The 16,141-nt window shown below is 35.7% G+C and overlaps 1 protein-coding gene across 1 annotated transcript in view; it reads right to left on the bottom strand.

Moving 5' to 3' along the window:
• Nucleotides 1-5,256: 5,256 nt before the first annotated feature.
• The window catches only part of SLC27A6 (solute carrier family 27 member 6), a 51,189-nt gene continuing 40,304 nt past the window's right edge, over nt 5,257-16,141 (bottom strand). Inside the window, exons 6-10 of the mRNA XM_006191460.3 lie at nt 14,773-14,863; nt 11,757-11,955; nt 10,606-10,703; nt 9,303-9,433; nt 5,257-5,822 (exon numbers count right to left, since the gene is read on the bottom strand). Coding sequence (XP_006191522.2) covers nt 5,646-5,822; nt 9,303-9,433; nt 10,606-10,703; nt 11,757-11,955; nt 14,773-14,863 — 696 coding nt within the window. The 3' untranslated portion in view covers nt 5,257-5,645. The remainder of the gene's footprint in view (nt 5,823-9,302; nt 9,434-10,605; nt 10,704-11,756; nt 11,956-14,772; nt 14,864-16,141) is intronic.

Here is a 16,141-nt window from a genome sequence, read left to right as displayed (position 1 = left end):
TTTCTTTCAATGTTTCACCTCAAAATATTTCACGTTTGTAGAGGTTACCCTCATGTACAGTGTGTGGTATGAATTTATCTTTTCCAGGTGGTAATCTTGTCTCAAGACCATTCCTTTACATTTTTCTTTTCGTCCCACTGCTGCCACTCGTATGGTATACTAAATCCTCGTCGTAGTTTAGATCTTTTGATCGTTTTCCACTGGCCTACCTGTCTCCTCATGAACCAGCGACACACTGCTTTGATGGCTGAGGGGTGATCGTATGTTCTGGTGTGAGATATGGCTCCTTAGCCCCATTTCGTCCTTTTTCAAAGTTATCTTAAATATTTTTGCCTGTTTATTTTTTTACACATAGTTTAAAATCACCTTGTCTAGTTCTAGGAAAGGGAAGTCTTTATAAATATGGAAAATAACAAAGCATATTCATATGCTGAGGAAAATAATCTAGTAGAGAGGGGAGGTTCAAGTCAGAAGAGAAAGGGAGATGAGCAGAAAAAGTACCTTGAGTAGGGGGCGAGAAGATGCGCTCCAGAACACACATGATGGGAATGGCTTTTGATAGTAAAAGGGACATTCATTCCATGGCAAGAAAAATGAAGGCAAGGCATATGGACCTGCATCGTTGGAGCGCAGGGAAAATGCCGGTGCTCCCAGCTGCTGCCCTGTATACTCTCCAGTGAGCATGTGGGAGCCTCAGGTGACTGGAGTGGGGTGGATGACGAATGGAAGACTGGAAACGCACGGAGAGATATGAGCTGGGGAAGAAAACATGAGAAACCAGTTGTTTAATGAAGATTGGTGTTAACTGGTGACGTGACTTGGAGAGAGAAGAAAGCTGTGAGCCCTTTGATGATGTCTTCGCAGGATGAGGCGGCAGCACCGAGACCTGAGGGTGTTGTAGCCAGATGGCAGGGCCCTCACAGCACCAGGAATCGCGACTCCAGAGGGACTGTGACGTACAGAGAGCACAACCTCTGGACCACAATATTTGGGGTGTATGAGTGTTCACAGTCTCCACGTTGGGGGACAAAAAAGAAAACAGTACCCTCCAGGGAGAGCCACATTTCCAGTGAGGCAAATAGTTGGAAGGATGGATTTGATAAGACATTGAGGGTTTACAGGGAAGTTCGTAAGCATAGATCTGGGTCCCAAGGCGGCCCAGGGGCAAGTAAAAATAAGACAGAATAAAGAAATAGGACACAATACATACCCAGAGTCCAGAATCTCCGGGGAGTTGTTAAAAATGCAAGTTCCCAGGACCTACATCCAATGGAGTTTCTGATTCAGCAGCGTTGGGTAGCATCTGAAAATCTGCACAGTAAAAGTTGCACAAACAATTGTATTCGCTCTGGCCTTCAGAATCATGTCTCTTGTTGGAGGCTGGGCACTAAGGTGAACAGGGGCTTTCTGCAGTAATCTGATAAAGAGGAGGAGCCATCAGTCTTCACAAGATCAGGCTGTGTTGAGCGAGAAACCCAGTTACACTTTCGCCCTTTCACCTCACCGTTGCAGGGTGCAGAGTCCACAGACGGTCACCGTACAGCTATGCTCACGTCTCGAGAAGGATGTGGGTCAAACAGCTTGCATAGATTAAACGTCAGTTAGATTTAACCAAGAAACGAAAATTCTGAAAAAGACAATGAAAGCACTGCAAGAGGTTAATAAACTCCACAGACATGTTTAGTACTGCATTTTAACCTCGACTTCCAATTTAGTGAAGACACTGCACAGAGCTTCCTGGTCTGGAAACCAGAACCCCAGCAATAATTCCTTCCCCCAGTAACAATGCCACAGATGTAACAAAGAGTGAAAAATCAAGAATGTGGTTCGAGCTTGGTTTTTGTTTCATATTAAAAAAACTTACTTACAAGTTTACTGAAATTTAGGCAGAATTACAAGCTGAATATTTTTCCTCAAAAAGTTAACACTCATGTATGAAGTCTATAGAAAATACCAGATTTTTTTTTTACTCTTCTCTTGAATGGTCTTAAAATAATTCATCTTAAATATGTCAAGAAGTGGTAGAATCTATGGGGAAGTGAAATATATTGAGAGAGATGACAACCTGAATTTATTTCTATTGAGAAAGGCTGAGTATCTTACATGCCCTCCTGTAATGACAATTCAATTCTCTGCTTTCTGTCTTACGCGTTCCTTAAAGAAGGCGATGAACTTAGATTTTAAATTGTCTTAGATGCACACATAAGCAGTCTGCAGCAATTTTTCAATTCAAATGACACAAAGGGTACAGGGTAAAAAGTAAAAACCCATCCATTTCTACAATTGTTAATTAATGTAACCAAGGCTGTTTGAAGCTGTCCTTGCAAATACTTATTCCTCAGTGTATTTTCAACGAAAGGCAAATGCCCTCTGTAACCTCTTTCGTCTTGGTGACACAGCACAGGCATTATTCCACGCCAGTCATGCTGACTTTTCAGTCACTCTTTGTAATCACTGCAGAACATAATGAAATGTGGATTCTACTCGTATTTATTTAGCTTTTTTCTATTTTAGGTTGTCTTCAATGTTCAATTACTAATACTGCCCTGAACAGAATATAATCTGACATAAATCCTGGCTCACTAGCAACAACTTTTTATTCCTAGAAGTAGAATGGCTGCGTCAAATTGCATTTTATACTCTGATAGGTGCTGTTCTCCAGAAAGTTGCATCCATGTATAGTCCCACCAACAATGCCACTAAGAGTTCTATTTCTAATAAGTGTCTAGCTCTAGACAGATCTGACCTTTTATCAAACCTGATTGGCAAAAACTCGCTCATCCTTATTTTCAGTTGTAGTTTCCTAATTTGTAATGAATGTTAAGGTTTTTTTCCCTGAATGCTTCATAGATATATGCTATTTTTCATCACATTTCACATTCTCTATACTATAATTGTTATTTGCATTATACCTACATTAAGTATAAGCCGGCAAAATAATATTTCATATTTCGCCTTCAACAGTATATGCATTTTTAAACAAAGGGAAATAACCATCTTTCATACTTACCCACATAGCTGCCACCTCCAATAGTCCTCACTCCTTCCTGATGGCAGGCGTTTCTACTTGCTATTATTTTTCTTGGGTCTGTAGACGTGACCTTAGCACTGCTGCTCATACAGGATTCCTGCCTGTGAATTCTTATAGATATAGCTTATCTGAAACTTCCTTTTTTTCACCTTCATCCTTAGAGTACTTTTGATGCATACGGAGTTCTGGTTTACAGTTGTTTGCTTATTTATCATTTTACAGATATTGTTCTGTTTTCCTCTGGCTTTCAGTTTCAGTGAAAATTTAGTCATAATCCAAACGGTTGGGTTTGTTTCCTTTTTAATGTAATATGTTGTTTTATTTTATCACTGCTGTCAAGACTTACTCTTTATCTCTAGGCTCTAGTCTGTTGACTTCATTTTGCTTAACAGTGTATACTCTAAGTACCTTTCATTTTATATATAAATATCTATCTATCTATCTCACATTTATGGGCTGTGCATTATATGACTGAATTGGGTTTTTAATTTTTTCTATTGTTAAATTGCCTGTTCTCGCATTTTTCCCATTAAAACTATTTTGCCTGTCAATTTTTTCACTTGTAAGTGTTCTTTATGTACTACACATGTGGACAACTATTTTCCCCTAGTTTCTAGATATTTTTGCCTAGTTTCTAGCTCTTTAAAAACTTTAATCCTTAATGTCTTTTAAGAAGCTTTGAAATTCATGTAGTCTTATTTTCTATTATTTTTTTGGTCACAAATTATTTTTTCTCTGATGGAAGTTTTCTAGAAGCAAAGGAAAGGCAAAGAAACCCATGATCTCAATTTTCTATAATTAATTACCCAGGTGATTACACAGAGGCCCCATCTTGGTTTTTATACATTTCTTCAATGTGGTTGTAATTTCTTTTGCCTTTGAAGCAGTTTTCAACTGCATAAGTGAGAGGCTTTGTTTTTCCCTCCTTCTATTGTGTCTTTGATCATCTGATTCCATCTGTTTGCTATTTTCCAGTAAATTCTCACAGTGTTTCATCTACTGAAGACACACATTCTTATTTTTTCCTTCCATCTTTTAGTAGATTATTCTCTTCAAAGTATTTTGTGTTTTATTATAATGGATTTGACAGGAAGGTAGGGGCAACAGGGTGAGATACGTACACTTAGTTGATCATAGTGATCTAGTCTCCAAAGATTTTTAAACAGCTATGAATTAGTAGAAAAATGTTCACTCAGTTTTATGGCATTTAAAAGGCAACCCTAAATTAAAAATACAAACATGAAGTCAAAACAGGTTTTTAATGGGAAAGGTAAAGAAGAGACAGATCACCAGTATAAAAATTAAATGCTAATTTACTCATTCATTTTATACTTTTTAAAATTAAGACAATCCATTCTCATTTATATAGTGGGAGAATGGCTATGCTTAGATTTAACTTCTCTATTTCTATTCATTTAGAAAATTTCTCTTTAAATTCTGGGTTTTTGCAAAATTGATTTTATTTTCTCTTTTTTCCATTTTAAAGTTTGACCTTTTATTTTTATGCTACTTATAGGTAGCCTTTACATTTAAAAAATGTTATAACTGTATAACATATGTTTTCCTAACCATGACAAAAAGAAACGATCTATAACTTCTCTTCCAACCAAAATAAGCTGTTCAGCTCGGGAAGGCAACACGAGGCAAAGCCAGCTTTCTTGCTGGTTGTACAGGGAGTTAGCCGAAGGGCAGAGAGCTTCCTGCTGGGCCCAACTCTGCTTCTTAGCCCAGCCTCGCCACCTCCTCCCACGGATGAGAGCTCACTTTGTTAAGAGAGTCATCCACGTGGTTTTGGCTTGAGGCCAACTCTGGAGCCTGGAACTTCCAGACTGAGATGAGTACGGCCGTGCTCATCACACCGTCCTCGTGCCATACTTCCCAGGTAACTCCTGAAAAGCCTGTTCACATTCCAGCCCTTCCTTCCTCTGATCTTGGTATTAATACATGGGTTCTATTCTGGTCTAGTCTTTCCCTGAATCATGAGTGGTTTCAGTAGCTCTGTTGGATTTTACCATCACTTTATTCCCATTTGTCTATCTACAAAATTCCTAAAAGCTCTGGGCTTACTAGTTTTCCTGCTTTGCTGCTTCCTACTCTGATACCACTTCTATCATCCTGATGTGAGTTTAAGACAAGGGAGGTAGGAGGGCATACACTTAGTCAATTAGCGTCCTTCGACTGAAAGTTTAAATTAAAACCATTAGAATAAAACTTCGAAACATGTATCAATGAAGACGGCTTTATTGAGTTATAGGACAGGGCACACAAAAATCAAATATTTGAGTAAAATTAACCCTTTACTTAAACCTAGAAACTTTGAATAATAAAAAGTACATTATTAGTAAGTCTAAACTGCTAGCCACTTATTCATTATATTTAAACTTTAAGGCAGATACTTACTCATGTACTGAATCCCCAAATAAGTGAAAATAATCAACTACAATTTGTTATCAATTAAAACAAATTGGTTATTACTTAATTAAAGAAAAATTGTTGCACACGCTTAATTAATGACAGTCCCCTCTCCTGATTTCATATTAAAGAATCACATATGTGCCCTTTCATCTCTCCTAAGAAACCATATGAAAATTTCAAATATATTAAAAAAAAAACCTTAAAGTTTAATCTCCTCTAACATTATTTGATCATAAATTTCTTTGGTCAATGGAATGTATGCTTTTTTCAAGCTATCCATGAAGTAAAGTGGATCAGAAACTTTCAACAGACTAAATCCTTCTTCCACCAACTGAAACTTCAGTAGTTTGAATGTCCCTGTGGTTTCCATCTTTTCCTATAAAGCAATTACCAGGATTAGTGGAGATAATTAAATATTATCTATAATATACAAATAAAATATTCAACAACATAGGCTATAATGTTTAATTGTATGATATCCAATGACCATCTCTATATTCACTGCTAATAATGTTAGAAATTTAAAAATGCCCATTAGAACATTTCTTTACCTTGATTTTCCTGTGAACTTCATTCAAAACGTAAGAATTATTCAGTTAATAACTGAATACAACTGATTCCAAACATGCTGAAAACATATAGGCTTATCTCTTCAATTCAATGCCAATACTGTCTTAAGTACAAAGAATGCTACTAGACACCAAGAAGATAAAAGCTACAAAAGACAGCAATCTATTCCATGAGACAGAATACTACAAGAACCAGAGGGGAGTAAAGAATGATCGAAAACTTGGGTTCCCAAAGTATGCACTGAGGTGCCTCTTGGTACCTCAGTGAATTTCTAGGGTCCCCATGGGATATTTAAATTTCAAGTGACATCTGTTGGCTACCACTAGGAAACTACTATCTCAAGGTACTTCACAGTTTCAGTATTAGTTTGTGATATATTCTTTTCAATGACATCATATCTTTGGGAAACAGGGTTTTCAGTGGTTGCTATAATAAAAAACAAGTATAACCCCAAATCAATGTGGGATACGGAATTAGTCTGGCCCCCTTCAGTACAATCTAATTTCAAAATTTAAGGAGATGTGCAATGCCGAATTTACATCTCCTTAGTGCTTATGGTTATTTAAAAATGAAATAAAAGTATTTCTCTTTTATATATATATGCATTATTTTTTCAAATGACATCTAATTTATTAGGCCTAAATACTTATTACTTTATTTTACCACAACTACTAAACAACCAAATGTTTAGGTATTTGTTTTGACCTAAGAGTGCTATGAAATAATTACTAAGACACCAAAGAGGCTATGAATCTAGAAAGTTTAAGAATCTTTGCTTTAAGGAATTTAAAGGAGGTAAAAGTGTATCTCTATAATAGTTTCAGGCAAAAAGAAGCAATCTTGTGCTGAGTCAGATGACAGGTAGGGGTCCATATAAGGTTCTATGAGTTAATTTGGCCATTTTAATGCATCCTTCTGAACTAATTCAAGAGTCAGCTTCTCTTTGAACCCCCTTCCCTGATTTTACCCCCTACCCAACATGGTCACACAGCATTAGTTATGACTGTGTAGCTACACATATTCTTTCCTCTCAGAAAATTAGAAGTTTACTCTATTTATATAATTTGGTGCTCTGCCCTTAAAAAACATTATATGCCAGGTATATTTCTCCAGGTTAGGTAATTTTCCTCAAAATGGTACTTTTTAATAGTTTTCTAAGATTTCATATAATTATAACATTTAATTAGCCTTATTCTTATTCTTGAAATTATAGAGAATGTCAAAAAATTTTACTATTACAAATAATACTTTGAAGAACATCTTTGTATATAACATTTGTGCATCTTTAAGTAGTTCCTAAGGGTAAATTTTTGGAAATGAAATTACTAAATCAAAATACATGTAAATTCTAAGACTGTGTTCACATAGTTACCAAATTGTTTTCTAGAGATGATAATTTGTGTTTCTACAAGCAAAGTGAAAGGGCCAATTTGACTTCATCTCAGCCATACTGAGTAATATCACATTTTAAATTTTTTTGTCAATTTATTGACAAAAAAAAATCCTTTTTAGATTTTTGCTAAACAGATTTTAATAAGATAGCTGTTTTATTCATTTTATCAGAGGTAACTTATACTTTAGCATTGCTTACATCAGATCATTTATTATAATTCATTGTTAAATAAATATTTTTACTGCCAACTAACTGTCATGCATTGTACTAATTACAGCAAACACTGCAATAAGCATAACACTCGTGGTCCAAGTTCTTTCAGGTGTTTAGTGATGCTAAAATATTTTCTAAATTTGTACAAGACTAACTTAATCTTACAGAGGAATCCTATGCCAAATTGTTTCTTCTATTTAATGAAAGTGAATTTTAAGTTGTCCTTGGGGGTAAATGTTTAAAACGTTTAAAGTCTTATTTGATCTATCAACTTTTTACTCCATTAAAATAAGTAATTTCTGGGGCAAGATGGGGATGGGCAGGACGGAGCTTGGTGTGGTTTTAAAAGGGCAACACGAGGGAGTCTAGCTGGGTTGGGAGTGTCCATATCTTGACTGTGGTCATTGATGCCTGAAGCTACACTGTAATAAAAGTGTATAGAACTTAATACACACATACACACAGATGGGTGCAAGTAAAACTGAGGAAAGGTGGATTGTATCGTTGTCGATATCACGGCTGTAATCATTGTGAAAATGTTACCATGGGAGGAAACTGAGAAAAGGCACACAGGATTTCTCTGCATTGTTTCTTACAGCTGCAGGTGAATCTACAATTATCTCAAAAATTCAATTAAAAATGTGTTACTGCTTTTTTCATATTTACTTACCTTTATTTCAGAGAATTGTTATGAAAATAACCTGAGGCAATGTATGTAAAAGCTCTTGAAATATTATGTAAACGGAATATGGATTTTTTGACAGTTCAGATGGTATGTCCCATTGGCCAGTGACTTGGCCATGAGAAATGCTCAGCAAATGCTTCTCAAAAGAAACTGAAGTCAGCTCTTGCTCTATCAGGGAATCTAACACTGACATGACAAATAGGTCCAGAAAAATTCTATGTGATTGGATGTTAAGAGATGACATGTATTAGCTTTGGGAAATTATATTTGAGGCACAATATTAAATGAATAAATGATTCAATAAATGAGCAAGCAAAGTTTCTCAGTAGCTGAGTAAATTTGTTTTCTTTTTACTGGACTTTAAGAGAGAACCCACCTCTCAAAACAAATGAGTTTAGAAATATAATAAAAATATATTTATATTTTTTAAAAAATATAATCAAAATATAAAGTCCCAGAGGGAGGCTGGACAGAATGAGGCAAAAAATTAAAAGCAAGATTACTTAAAGTCAATTGCCCTGAGGCTCTACACACATCCTGCAGTTACCTTGATGTCAGCTTGGTGGAACCTAATTTTAGGTACCTAGCACCAAATGTCTTCACAAAACATGAGAGCATGTGTAAGATTTGGTCTTAACTTGCTACCATCACTTGGACCATCATTTGTCTTGACTGAAGAGGAAGAGAGCAATTCTATAAATATGATAATGATGAAGTCATCCTAGCATTTCATCCTGCTCTCTTCCTTAATTGGGCTTCAAATACTGGCATGACATACTATCCCAAGGCTTTTCATTTTTCTTAACACGTTTTAATATAAATAAAATGCACATATTACCTAAGTGATAAAATATTATTTTGTAATAAATAAAATGCATATATCATCTACGTGGTAAAATATTATTTGTAATTAAACCAGCTCCTAGATTCCTTGTCTTAAATTTTATGAGTAAGTAAAACTACTTGAATTCTTAACATTCAGACAGTAAAATTACCTGAATTCTTAAAAATTTTGGACAGGCATAAGCTGGTAAAAATGTTACAACTTGTTCATAAACTTTTTCCAAGTCTAAAGACTTATTTGGTTTTACAGTAATAGAAGCCATTCCTGCTTTTCCTTCATGACCTGAAAGAAAAAGTTTGCCATAGAATCAATTTTACAAATAGGTGAATTTTCTAAAAAAAATTCTATTAATTATATGCTAATTCTTACAAATACAGACATTATATCTATTGTAGCAATAACAATGCAACAGTAGCATAAATAAGTGTGTCTTTTCCTAAGTATGTGATTGACTCTCTAGAAATGATTGAGACAAAGGGAAGTGCAGAGTCTATCTTTAGTTGTCTGCACTACAAAAATGAAACAGATGGAAGAGAAAACACCATAAATGACCCATAATTTGCGTCCTATCACTATTAAGATACTAAGAGGAAACATTTATTTAAAGGCCATTGTATTTCAGAGAAGTGTCCATGTTGAGCATCAATGCAAAAAATAAAGGGCATATCTTTAAGGTCAGAAACTAGACACTGGTATTTCCATAAGGAATTCCACAGATCCCTGACTGCTTTTCATGCCACCTTTTCCCCAAGGGATCAGAAGCTCCTGCAGCGTTTCTCCAGCACCCAGTGGCTGTCCATGAGAGTAAACATCCTCTTCCGCTGCTCCCCATCCATCCAAACACTCCCACCCCCCAGTGTCCGCTGTACCTACAAACATTAGGTGAAAAATATTGTCATTGGTTAAAAAAAAAAAAAAAAAAAAAAGGCAGCGAAGGGGAACAGCTTTCCTGTGCTTTCAAGTTGATCACTTTCTTTGCCACTCTCCCCATCATGAGATAATCCTCATATTTTTTATAAAGATAAATAAAGCCAAACAGACTTTAAAATAATTTCTGAAAAAGATTCAACTTAATCGCAAGTCACTACTATTAAATATTTAAATTAGAACACATTCCTATTGAGTCACATGTATAAGCCTCTAATCATAAAGAGAAAAATAAAAGACCATTGAAAAGCTGCAACTATTTCAAGCAGTGAGTCCTTGACCAGAGTTTTCAAGATTTGCTTAGGAATAAACACATACATTAAAACAGAGTCGGTTATGTTTCCCCTGGTGTGATCTTGAAGTTTGCTAGCTTGGTCTGGGGCATTATTTGCCAAGCCCAAACTAAGATTTATTTTAATATATATATAAAAAAATGAAACGCTGAATCAGTAAGATTGTTGCAAAACTTAAGGAAAGTGGCACAACCTATTCTGAGACTCCTTGTAAAACCTGAAATATATTCATACCTGGCACGGCCACACCATACACATTTGCTTCCTGTATGAAATCCAGCATTCCAATAATATCAGCAACCTCTGTGGTTGCAACATTTTCCCCTTTCCATCTAAATTAAAAAAACAAACAGCAAAAAACAAGTTTCAGTTAGTATACCTGTATTTGAAGAAAGAGGTACCCAGCTTTAAGTTTTAACGCTTTGCATTGGGTTCTGTGCAAGAATTTAGTACACAAAAATCATGGCAGTTTTCAAACTGAAAGACATTTCTAAGGAAGAACTTTGTTGATAAGTCAACAAAAGGTATCTGCTTTTTAGTTAAAATTACTTTATCTGTGTCTCATTGGTATAAATGGATTACTGTAAAATGTGTTTTTTAAATATGCCATAAAAATAAAATGACAATAAATGCCTCTTTATTTTGTAATATAGTAACAATTAAGAACAAAACATCCCCTACCTAATGATAGAGGAAAAAGTCTGAAAGGAAAACTATGGTTGTTTTGCAGTATACTGACCCCCTGTACCATCTAGGTTGGTTGGCTCTTTCAATGCATGTGAATAAATATTTAATCTTAATTAAAATAATCTGACATAAAGTGAGCTCCTAACATGGTACAAGAAGGTGAGGAAGTAGGAAGCACAATTCATTTATTCATTCAAGCATTTTTGGACTGTCTACTCTCTGTCCTGATTCACTGTCTATAGTCATTCACCAGAAAAGCAAAATAATGTTGTAAGTCTAAAATAATCTTAAGGAATTTAAAATGTATATATAAGAAAGGGAAATTCTGCTGTTTCACTATTTTTTGTCATTAGGTCAAGAATTAAACCATAGTTGACTAAACTGGTTTTCTGTTTTAACTCAGCCATTTAGATTTCACATCAGTCTACTTGATACATATTTTAATAAAAAGAGCTTGCTGATTTGGACCAAACAGATTCATTAAGATAATTATTTTAAAAATGACATTAAAATGCAACTTATGTTTCAATCTAGAAACAGATGGGCAATGAATTTTTCAATGGGGACACATGACTGAGCTAAAACATATCTCTGCCCTGAAGCTACAGAGCCTGTGGTGTGTAACGATTCCACAGAGCCTTGCTCTGAGCAAGGTTCACAATCACACGATGAGCAGTGGGACCGACGCTACTTCATACCTGAAAGTGTCTCCAGTACGGTCCCAAAAATAAAGGAAGTTCTCCTGGTCTTGGACTATTATATCTCCTGTGTTAAAGTAAACATCTCCCTTCTTGAACACATCACGGAGCAATTTCTCTTCTGTTTGCTTCTTATTCCCAGCATAACCAAAGAATGGATTCTTTGCATTCACTCGAGAAACAAGAAGACCAGGTTCCCCTGTGAGAGAAAGGCATTTTTCAGGGATCTGATTAAAACTATTACATACACCATGCAGGTACCTAAATTATGTCTGACCAATACAACTAGTGTATCTTATCTTACTGTCTTCTGAACTTACTTGTATTGTATTTGACATCAATTATTCTGGGTGCCTGCATCTAGCACATCCTGTCACGGAATGCCAAAACACAGATCACTCTGGAAAAATTAACAAAAGGAAACTGAACGTAAAGAAAGGTATAATGAATTTATTTCACATCCTGGGTGGATGGACTAATGGTTACTCTTTTTTTTTTTTTTTTTTTTGGATTATGTAGCTTCTAACACTGATAATAATGGCAATTACATAAATAACAACCATAATAATAGCTTTAGTAAGATTATGGTAGTAGCAATATTTATTTCTTGGGCACTTACATTGCAACAAGCCCCAGGGGAATTGCAACTGTCATCTTACTAATTTTTCACAGAAATTCTTTGAAGTTGATCATTCTAATCCCTATTTCACAGAGAAGGAATCAAGACCCAGAAGAGTGAAGTAAGTTACCAAAGTCTAACAGATAGAAGGAAGTGGACCTATAACTCCAATTCAAGTCTGTGATTTTGCAACAAGGTTAAATCTCTGATTAATGAGCATGCTGTTGGAAGTTCAAGAAAATGTTTTATTCCTCCAGAATGTTAGTCTGGAAATCCTCACTGGGCAACAGATGAGACATAAAATTTATTAGTTTTACTTATAATTAGATACATTATCTAAAATAATTTTTAATCAGATTTATTCAAATTAATCAAGATATTGCCCAGAAATCAGCAAGGTAAAAAACTAATTCTGAGAGAACAGCAGAAGACAAAGGGGAGCAGCAAGCACTGCCCCACAAGATTTCAGGGCCATTGTTGACTGGCTTGGTCCACCTGGAAGACAGATAACATCCGTGAGAATTTAGATGGGGCTGCATTCCAGCAAACGATGAAGCGATTTATGCCACTTTACCATTCTATTTTTCAACTCGTTGCTCCCACTCCTTCTGGACACTCTGGCTTCCAAGGGCACACATGTCATTGGCCAAAACTAGCCTGTCCTGCTTCTGCAGAGGTCCCTCATTGTCACCGTCACCACTGACACCATCATTACCATCATCATCATTACAATCACTGCCACTGCTACTTATTGAGCACTTTCTGGGTACCAGTCACTATTCTGAGCACTTTCCATATGTGTTCCATCTGATCCTCATCACAAAGCCTGTAACACAGGCCCTCATGTTATCTTCATTTTACGGGTGAAGAAACTGAGGAACAAAAAAGTAACTTGCCAAATATTACACAACTGCCAAGTGTTGAATGTGTGTTTTTTTTTTTTTAAACCAGGTCCATCTGACTCCAAAGTCTCTCCTCCACTGCATATCCCATCAGTCTACATTCCCTAGGTACATTTCAGAATTTCCTAAACTTCTTATACTTCTCTTAAAACTTATGTTCTTTGTTTTCTTCTTCAGGACACAGGAGATGGTTTCTTCCCTGACTAATTATGGCAGATGCTTAAAAAGGCCTGAGTGTATTCTTATCATTCCCTTCAAGGCATAATTTATGCAAGGCACAATGCTTTAATGGAAAAAAAAACAAAACATCAATCTATAACAAGAATGCAATATAGTAAAAGAGATATTTGAAGATAATCTGCTTTTAAAGAAACCCTGAGGTTGCATAAGCAATTCTGACATTCAAGTTCCAATATCAGATATTACTATAATTGTAATAAATAAAACACACAAAAAAGTGATTAAATAAAGCTCTTTGCAATCTCATTAGAAATGGCTTTTCTCTTGGACACTGTCTATAGAGTTGAATTAGGGAAAGATATTTGATAAATGCTCTTAGGCTTGAAGTTCAGATGACAGGGAAATTTGTCTTTTAGTAGATAAGGCTCCCCTGACCCCCAGTAATCCTTCAGCTTCTAGGAAAAAAAAAAAAAAAAGAAAAGAAAAGAAAAGAAAAGAAAACGGGTTTGTGACCTTTATTTCCATCTTTGAAGTCATCTCTGAAATGTAGTTTAAATATATTCTGACGCAATACAAAGTAATTTTGGCCTGATTTTTTTCAGACTGGATCTCAGAAGAATTCCAAGTGCACTGCTTTGCACTGAATGTTCTAGATTGGTTCTATGCAGCAGCATGTTAATTGGGGCACTTGCTTTTATAAACATTTCTAACCCCAAACCATAAGAAAGTCCAGCTTGGAGGAGGAGGAGGCGGAGTGGGAGGAAGAAGAGAAGGGGAGGGAATAAGCCGGGGGCCAGGCCCTCCACAGGGCTCTGCATACATCATCTCATTTAACTGTCAACACCAACCTCACGAAATAAACATTGTCACCTCTACTTTACATGAGAAGAAAGTGAGACTCACACAGGTTGAGTTGACCTACCCAAAGCCGGAAAGCTTCTACGTGTGAGAGCCCAGATTTAAATTTAAGTCTGCCTCACTCTTCACTATACATAGAACCATAAATTGCTGTTCATTTTTATATTGAGTTTTGGTGATAGAGGACACCAGACATCTGCCACTGTTACAAACTAGAAGTGGCGGATTAAGAAAACCAAAACCACAACAGCAATCATTTTTAAATTTTAGAAGTTACCATCTAAGCGACCCACTTGGGGCCTCTAACATCTAATAATTAAACCATTCTACTTGAGTTAAAATTCCAAATAAGTTGCATTACATATTAGAAATAACCATTCTTTCTTTTCTAAATTCAGTACGTAGGTAGAAATGGAGAAACTGCCCGAGGAGGCATATTCAAATATAAGAATCTTACCTTTTTTCACATGACTGCACCAGCCCTGTTCATTTCTAATCGGTTCATCTTTCTGAAAATCATACTTTATCAAGTCAAAAGTGAAAAATAGCTGCAAAAACAAAATCAAAGGAAAATAAGATTTACTTATTTATCTGTGCAGTGACATCTACTGGCAGTAGGCTTAATGCTCAGTGACGTGAAATACAGAATTAGAATGCAGATTTATTAAAACAAGTAAGTTTGACTGATGAAAAGATAAATATTTGACAATCAAAACTGAAGGTGTTAGTAAACAGTGCTCACATACTGCATTTACTTTTATCTCTTTTATGTTACGTCCTGCCTTACTAATTTTAATCTTGAGTGAGTCCCAGGAAGCAATCCCTGGGCTCAATAACATACTCTACTAACTGTAGGTAAGAGGACCACTTTCTTGCCTTCATTATTTTGCAGTCTTTCAAAACATCTCTTGAAATGGAAAGTTTTAATAGAACGAAAATATAAACTATGTGACTGCAAGGATTTTGCTGTCTATTTTAACCTACCATTCCTTGAAAAGGGATTGGTTAGATGCCTTACAAACACTTATTTTTGACACCTTACTTAGACCTGTTCCCTAGGTCTTCCACCTTAATGTCCTTACACTGACCCTCAGTACTTCTGCACCCTATAGTGGTGTGAGATGGCAAATTTGTTGGAACATCCTCATCACAGAGGCAAACAAGCTAACTGAACATCTCTCCTTGTCCCCTGAGATTTCTAGGTCCCCTGCTCTGGTAATGTCTATATTACCACGTCATTCAGATTCATAGATCCACTAACATGGGACCCGGGGAAAGAACTGCAGATTGGTTCAATCCAACCCCGTCAATTCACACATAAGGAAATTCTTGATCAATTAAGCAAACAATCTTATTAAGCTGAACAAGAACCTAGTAAACTAAAATGGAGGTAATAAAATGAAGTGAGAAAAATCAGTGAGTAAGGACAAATGGAAGAGAGAGAGAGAAAGAAGAGGAAGATGAGGAAGAGGAGAGAAATGAACAAACAGAACAAATAAATGCGAAAAGATGAATGAGACTAATGAGATAAATGTAGCAGTATTATTTATTATCAAACACGAAACAAACATTTCTGGTTTTTAATCTCAGTAAAATCAATGTGCAACTACAATCATAATTCATTGTTTGAATTAAAATATAACTTAGAGCAACCATATTGATCGGGCCCTTCCTGTGTGTCAGACACTCTAAGAGCTTTTAATTTAATCACCCAAACACCTTATGAGGCAGAAATTAATATTATCCTAATTTAAGATGAAGGCCAATGAAAGAAGTAGCAAAACAAAATATACTGCTCTTCTAGATATAAAAATTCTTTATTAAGA

Source organism: Camelus ferus, chromosome 3, assembly GCF_009834535.1.
Source record: "Camelus ferus isolate YT-003-E chromosome 3, BCGSAC_Cfer_1.0, whole genome shotgun sequence".
NCBI lineage: Eukaryota > Metazoa > Chordata > Mammalia > Artiodactyla > Camelidae > Camelus > Camelus ferus.
Note: the sequence above shows the minus strand (reverse complement) of the source record. Positions and strands in the feature narration are given on the sequence as shown.